Raw genomic sequence first — 7481 nt, 5'->3', positions numbered from 1 at the left:
TCCCCCCTGTCCCCCCCAACCAGTGCCCCCCCCCATGCCCCCCTGCCCCCCCCCAGCACTGCAGTATGTGCCCCCCATGCCCCCTGCCCCCCCCCCAGCCATGCAGGATGTGCCCCCCATGTCCTCAGCCCCCCCCAGCCAGTGCCCCCCCATGCCCCCTGTCCCCCCCAGCCAGTGCCCCCCCATGCCCCCTGCCCCCCCCCAGCACTGCAGCATGTGCCCCCCATTTCCCTCAGTCCCCCAGTCAGTGCCCCCCCCATGCCCCCCTGCCCCCCCCAAGCCAGTGGTCCCCCATGCCCCCTGCCCCCTCACACCCCCAGCCAGTGCCCCCCATGCACCCTGCCCCCCAGCACTGCCAGCATGTTCCCCCCATGCCCCCCAGCCAGTGCCTCCCATGTCTCCTGCTCCCCCAGCCCTGCAGGATGTGCCCCCCATGTCCTCAGCCCCCCCAGCCAAATGCCCCCCCCATGCCCCCCAGCCCCACATAGTGCCCCCCATGCCCCCTGCCCCCCCACACAGTGCCCCCCCCATGCCCCCCTGCCCCCCTCATACACCCAGCCAGTGCCCCTGTACCCCCCAGCCCCCCATTCCATGCCCTCTGTACCCCCCTGCACCCCCCAGTCCACACCCCCCCCCCCCCCCCCCCCCCCCCCCCCCCCCCCCCCCAGCCCCCGCCCCGTGCCCCCCCACAACCCCCTGTCCCCCTTCCCAGCCCCCCAAAGCCCACCGTAGGCGTTGCAGTTGACGTGGGTCTCGGGGTAAGACTTCCAGAGGATGCGGTCGCACCAGGACGGCACGTTGGTCCTCACCTGGGGGGTTGGGGGGGGGAAAAAGGGGAGAGGGGGGATTTTGGGGGGGCCAAAGGGGTGGGGGAGGGGGGGTTCCATCCCTCCCCTCCCCTCCCCAGCACCTACCCCCGTGGGCTTCTGCTTGTGCCACACGTAGGTGTCCCTGGAGCCGCGCTCGTAGCGGTAGGTGGGGGGGAAGGTGATCTCCTCCTCGTCTGAACCCACACACAGGGGGGGAAAAAGGGGGGTGAGGGGGTGTCCCCCCCAACCCTGACCCCCCCACCCTGAGCCCCCCAAAGCCTCACTGAAGCGCAGGAAGACTTTGTGCTTCTCCTTCTCCAGGTTGAGCTGATCCACCCTGAGCAGCGGCTCCAGCTCCTTGCGGCTGATGTAGTTGAGGATCTCCTGGGGGAGGGATGTTTTGGGGAGGGGGCTGTTGGTGTTTGGGGGGGGGGGATCACCCCTAAACCCACCCCCCAGCACACACACACACCTGGATGTCCATGTCCAGGCGGTAGTTGAGGTCCCCAAACCAGAAGAGGTGTGTGAAGCGCAGGGAGATGTCGAAGGAGCTGAGCTGCTTGTCCCCCAGCGACAGCAGGCGCAGGATGTCCAGGTAGTTCTGGTTCCTCCTGCCCATGGGGAGGGTTTGGGGGTGACCCGGGGCTTGGGGGGTGAGGGGAGGGAGGGGAGGGAGGGGACCCCGTCCCTGGGGGTCCTCACCGAGCTGTTTTCTCGCTGCCAGACGTGAGGGTGACAGTTGACGAAGCCGAAGGAGGTGCCGTTGAACATGAAGGAGACGCCCACGGCGCCCTTGTTACCTGGGGAGGGGGGAGGAAGAGGAGGAGGAGGAGGAGGAGGAGGAGGATGAAAGGGTGGAGGAGGAGGATGAGGATGAGGAAGATGAGGAGGGGGAGGAGGAGGAGGAAAGAGGAGGAGGTTGAGGAGGAGGGGGATGAAGATGAAGAGGAGGATGAGGATGAAGATGAGGAGGAGGATGAAAAGTGGAGGAGGAGGATGAGGATGAGAGGTGGAGGATGACAAGGAGGAGGGGGGATGAAGATGAGGAGGAGGATGAGGATGAAGATGAGGAGGGGGGAGGAGGAGGAAGAGGAGGGGAATGGGGATGAAGAGAAGGAGGAGAAGGAGGATGAGGAGGGGGATGGGGATGAAGAGAAGGAGGAGAAGGAGGATGAGGAGGGGGATGGGGATGAAGAGAAGGAGGAGAAGGAGGATGAGGAGGACAATGAGGAGGAGGGGGATGAAGATGAGGAGGAGGAGGGGGGATGAAGATGAGGAGGAGGAGGGGGATGAAGATGAGGAGGAGGATGAAGATGAGGAGGAGGAGGAGGGGGATGAAGATGAGAAGGAGGAGGGGGGATGAAGATGAGGAGGAGGAGGAGGAGGAGGAGGATGCAGAGGGGGATGAAGATGAGGAGGAGGAGGGGGATGAAGATGAGAAGGAGGAGGAGGAGGATGAAGATGTGGAGGAGAAGGAGGATGAAGATGACGAGGGGGAGGAGAAGGAGAAGGAGGAAAAGGATGAGGAGGAGGAGGAAGAGGAGAAGGAAGAAGAGGAGGATGATGAGACATGGAGGAGGAGGAGGAGGGAGATGAAGATGAGGAGAAGGAGGGGAAGGATGAGGAGGAGGAGGAGGGGGATGAAGATGAAGAGGAGGAGGAGGAGGGAGAAGAGGAGGATGAGGAGGGGGATGAAGATGAAGAGGATGAAGGGGGATGACGATGAAGAGGAGGAGGAAGAGGAGGAGAGGTGGAGGAGAAGGAGGAGGAGGGGGAGGGAGGAGGAGGAGGAGGAGAGGGGATGAGGATGAAGATGAAGATGAGGAGGAAGACGAGGATCAGGATGAAGAAAGGGATGGAAATGAGAATGGAGGTGATGGGGATGAAGATGAGCAGCAGGATGGAAACGAGGATGAGGGTGGGGATGAAGATGACAATGAGTATGAGGAGGAGGAGGAAGGGGATGAAGATGAGGAGGATGATGAGGAGAAGGAGGAGGAAGATGAGGAGGGGGATGGGGAGGATGAAGATGGGAAGGAGGAGGATGATGAAAATGAGGATGATGATGATGATGATGAGGAGGAGACAGATGAGGATGAGGATGGGGAGCAGGGGGATGAAGATGGGGATAGGGACGGGGAGTGAGGTGGGGGTGGGGAGGAGGGTTGGGGAAGGGGATGAAGATGAGTATGATGATGATGAGGAGGGGGATGGGGACAGGGACCCCTCAGGCCCCACGTGCTGCTGCCAGGACACCCCCAGAACCCCCCTGGGCAACACCCCCTGACCCTGACCCACACCCCCCGTGTCCCCCGTGCCCCCCAACCCTCCATGCCCCCCCCATGTCCCCCACGACCCCCCATGCCCCTGTGCCCCCCATGCCTCCCATGCCCCCCATACCCCCCATGCTCCCCACGCCCCCTGTGCCCCCCCATGCCTCCCATGCCTCCCATGCCCCCCATGCCCCCCTCTCCCCACGCCCCCTGTGCCCCCCATGCCCCCCATGCCCCCCCATGCCCCCCATGTTCCCCATGCCTCCCATGCCCCCCATGCCCCCCATGCCCCCCATGCCCCCCAGGCTCCCCACACCCCCTGTGCCCCCCATGCCCCCCATGCCCCCCATACCCCCCACACCCCTGTGCCCCCCGTGCCCCCCATGCCCCCGTGCCCCGTGCCCCGTGGGTACCCAGGGTGTTGGCGATGCCGGTTTTGACGCAGGACGTGCTGACGTGGCTGATGCGATTCTCGTGCTCCGGCTTCACCAGCAGCACCAGTTTGATGCTCCACAGGGACTGCACGGCCACCTGGGCCAGGGCCACTGTCAGGCACCCCCTGGCCACCGACACACCCCTGTGGCCACTGACACACCCCTGTGGCCACTGACACATCCCTGTGGCCACTGACACACCCCAGGAGCCTCTGTGTGACCCCCAGCCCCCTCCCAGTGCCCCCCAGCCCCCCCCAGGAGCCCCCCCAGGAGCCCCCTTTTCTCCCCCTAGCCCCCTCCGGTGCCCCTGTGTGACCCCCAGCTCCCCCCCAGCACCCCTCAGGAGCCCTTGTGTGACCCCAGCCCCCTTTTTCTTCCTCCAGCCCCCTCCCAGTGCTCCCCAGTCCCCCCTTTCCCTCCCCAGCCCCGCCAGGTGCCCCTCTTTTCCTCCCCCAGCCCCCTCAGGAGTCCCTGTGTGACCCCCAGACCCTCCCAGTGCCCCCAGGAGCCCCCTTTCCCCCCCCCAGCCCCATCCCAGCCCCTCAGGGCCCCCCCCAGGAGCCCCCTTTCCCCCCCAGCCCCCCCCAGCCCCCTCCCAGTGCCCCACAGCCCCCCCCCAGCCCCTCCCAGGCCCCCAGGAGCCCCCTTTCCCCCCCCAGCCCCCCCAGGACCCCCCCTTTCCCTCCCCAGCCCACCCCAGCCCCCCCCCAGCCCCTCAGGAGCCCCTGTGTGACCTCAGGCCCCCCCAGGAGCCCCCCCTTTCTCCCCCCAGTCCCCCCCCCCCCAGCCCCCCAGGAGCCCCCCAGGAGCCCCCTTTTCCCCCCCCAGCCCCCCCAGGAGCCCCCCTTTCTCCCCAGGAGCCCCCTTTCCCCCTCCAGACCCCCCAGGAGCCCCCCTTTCTCCCCCCAGTCCCCTCAGGAGCCCCCCTTTTCCCCCCCAGGAGCACCCCAGGAGCCCCCTTTTCCCCCCCAGCCCCCCCAGGAGCCCTCCTTTCTCCCCCCAGCCCCCCCCCCCAGCTCCCCAGGAGCCCCCCAGGAGCCCCGTTTCCCCCCCCCAGCTACCCCAGGAGCCCCCTTTCCCCCCCCCAGCTCCCCCAGGAGCCCCCTTTTCCCCCCCCAGCCCCCCCCAGGAGCCCCCCTTTCTCCCCCAGGAGCCCCCAGCAGCCCCCAGGAGCCCCCCAGGAGCCCCCTTTCCCCCTCCAGCCCCCCCAGGAGTCCCCTTTTCCCCCCAGGAGCCCCCCAGGAGCCCCCTTTCCCCCTCCAGCCCCCCCCAGGAGTCCCCTTTCCCCCCAGGAGCCCCCCAGGAGCCCCCTTTCACCCCCCAGGAGCCCCCTTTCACCCCCCGGGAGCCCCCCAGGAGCCCCCTTTCCCCCCCGGGAGCCCCCCAGGAGCCCCCCAGGAGCCCCCCGGGCTCACGGGGGCGGTACTCGATGCGGTGAAGTCCCTGAGGTTGGCCCTGAGGGCCTCGAGCCAGTCCCTGTCGCCCAGCCCGTTCTCCTGGGTGCCGAAGGCGTAGATGTCGTGGGGGATGGCGACCGTGGCCTCGTCCCGCGCCCGGCCCAGGCCCCGCGCCGTGAACCACGACGTCAGCCCCTTGGGGGGCGCCGCGCTGCCTGCGGGCACAGCACTGCTCACCTCCAGCACACACGGCCTCGGGGACCCCACTGACCCCTCGGGGACCCCCACAACACACAGGGGACCCCACTGACCCCCCGGGGATCCCACACGGCCTCGGGGACCCCACAGACCCCTCATGGAACCCCACAACACAACAGAGGGCTCAGGGAACCCCCAGACCCCTCATGGAACCCCACAACACAACAGAGGGCTCAGGGAACCCCCAGACCCCTCGGGGACCCCACAGCACACAGGGGGACCCACACACGGCCTCGGGGACCCCCTGGTACACAGGGGAACACACACACGGCCTCAGGGACCCCCCACAGCACACTCAGACACCCCAAGGGATCCCCAGACCCCTCGGGGACCCCCCACACGGCCTCAGGGACACCCCCAAAACACCACCAGAGGCCTTAGGGAACCCTCAGACCCCTCAGGGACCCCACATGGCCTCGGGGACCCCACTGACTCCCCAGGGACCCACAGCACACAGGGGAACCCACAACACCACAGAGGCCTCAGGGACCCCCCAGACCCCTCAGGGACCCCACGGCACACAGGGGAACCCCACAACACCACACGGCCTCAGGGACCCCCCACAACACACTCAGACCCCCCAAGGGACCCCCCAGACCCCTCACGGAACCCCACAGCACACAGGGGACCCACATGGCCTCAGGGACCCCCCAGACACCTCGGGGGACCCAACACGGCCTCGGGGACTCCCACAACACCACAGACCCCACAGGGACCCCCCAGAACACAACAGAGGCCTCAGGGACCCCCACAACACACAGGGACCCCCACACGGCCTCAGGGACCCCCCACAACACCACAGAGGCCTCAGGGACCCCCCAGACCCCTCAGGTACCCCCACACGGCCTCAGGGACACCCCACTGACTGCGCTGCCTGTGGGCACAGCACCTGCACACCAGCCTGCACCCCACACCACGCCACGGGGACCCCACTGACCCCCCGGGGACCCCCACAGCACACAGGGGACCCCACAGACCCCCCGGGGACCCCCACAACACACAGGGGACCCCATAGACCTCTCAGGGACCCCCTGGCACACAGGGGACCCCACACGGCCTCAGAGACCCCCCACAACACCACAGACCCCTCAGGGACCCCCCAGACCCCTCAGGGACCCCACAGACCCCTCGGGGACCCCACAGTACACAGGGGACCCCACACGGCCTCGGGGACCCCACTGACCCCCCTGGGGACCCCACAGACCCCTTGGGGACCCCCACAACACACAGGGGACCCCACATGGCCTCGGGGACCCCACTGACCCCCCCGGGGACCCCACTGACCCCTCGGGGACCCCCACAACACTCAGGGGACCCCACAGATCCCTCGGGGACCCCACCACGGCCTCAGGGACACCCACAACACCACAGAGGCCTCAGGGACCCCCCAGACCCCTCATGGAACCCCACAACACAACAGAGGGCTCAGGGAACCCCCAGACCCCTCGGGGGACCCCACAGCACACAGGGGACCCACACACGGCCTCGGGGACCCCACAGTACACAGGGGAACACACACGGCCCCAGGGACCCCTCACAACACACTCAGACCCCCCAAGGGATCCCCAGACCCCTCAGGGACCCCACACGGCCTCAGGGACACCCCAGAACACCACAGAGGCCTCAGGGACCCCCCAGACCCCTCAGGGACCCCACATGGCCTCAGAGTCCCCCCACAACACACTCAGACCCCCCAAGGGATCCCCAGACCCCTCAGGGACCCCCACACGGCCTCAGGGACACCCCACAACACCACCAGAGGCCTCAGGGACCCCCCAGACCCCTCAGGGACCCCACACGGCCTCAGGGACACCCCAGAACACCACAGAGGCCTCAGGGACCCCCCAGAACCCTCAGGGACCCCATGGCACACAGGGGAACACACATGGCCTCAGGGACCCCCCACAACACCCACAGAGGCCTCAGGGACCCCACAGGCCCCTCACGGAACCCCACAGCACATAGGGGACCCCACACAGCCTCAGGGACCCCCACAACACCACAGACCCCTCAGGGACCCCCACACAGCCTCGGGGACACCCACAACACCACAGACCCCTCAGGGACCCCCCAGACCCCTCAGGGACCCCACAGACCCCTCGGGGACCCCACATGGTCTCGGGGACACCCCACAATACCACAGAGGCCTCAGGGACCCCCCAGACCCCTCAAGGAACCCCACAGCACTCAGGGGAACCCACATGGCCTCAGGGACCCCCACAACACCACAGAGGCCTCAGGGACTCCACAGACCCTTCAGGGACCCCACAGACCCATCAGGGACCCCACACGGCCTCGGGGACACCCCAC

The 7481-nt window shown here is 67.9% G+C and overlaps 1 protein-coding gene across 1 annotated transcript in view; it reads right to left on the bottom strand.

Moving 5' to 3' along the window:
• The window catches only part of LOC133629651 (phosphatidylinositol 3,4,5-trisphosphate 5-phosphatase 2-like), a 36520-nt gene that overhangs the window by 1628 nt on the left and 27411 nt on the right, over positions 1 to 7481 (bottom strand). The window contains 8 exon segments of the mRNA XM_062020437.1: positions 728 to 809; positions 915 to 1003; positions 1094 to 1193; positions 1282 to 1420; positions 1512 to 1540; positions 1542 to 1609; positions 3496 to 3613; positions 4932 to 5128. Of these exon segments, the coding sequence (XP_061876421.1) occupies positions 728 to 809; positions 915 to 1003; positions 1094 to 1193; positions 1282 to 1420; positions 1512 to 1540; positions 1542 to 1609; positions 3496 to 3613; positions 4932 to 5128 (822 nt within the window).

The sequence above is a fragment of the Colius striatus genome, chromosome 1, assembly GCF_028858725.1.
Source record: "Colius striatus isolate bColStr4 chromosome 1, bColStr4.1.hap1, whole genome shotgun sequence".
NCBI lineage: Eukaryota > Metazoa > Chordata > Aves > Coliiformes > Coliidae > Colius > Colius striatus.
This window is presented reverse-complemented; position numbering and strand designations above follow the sequence as displayed.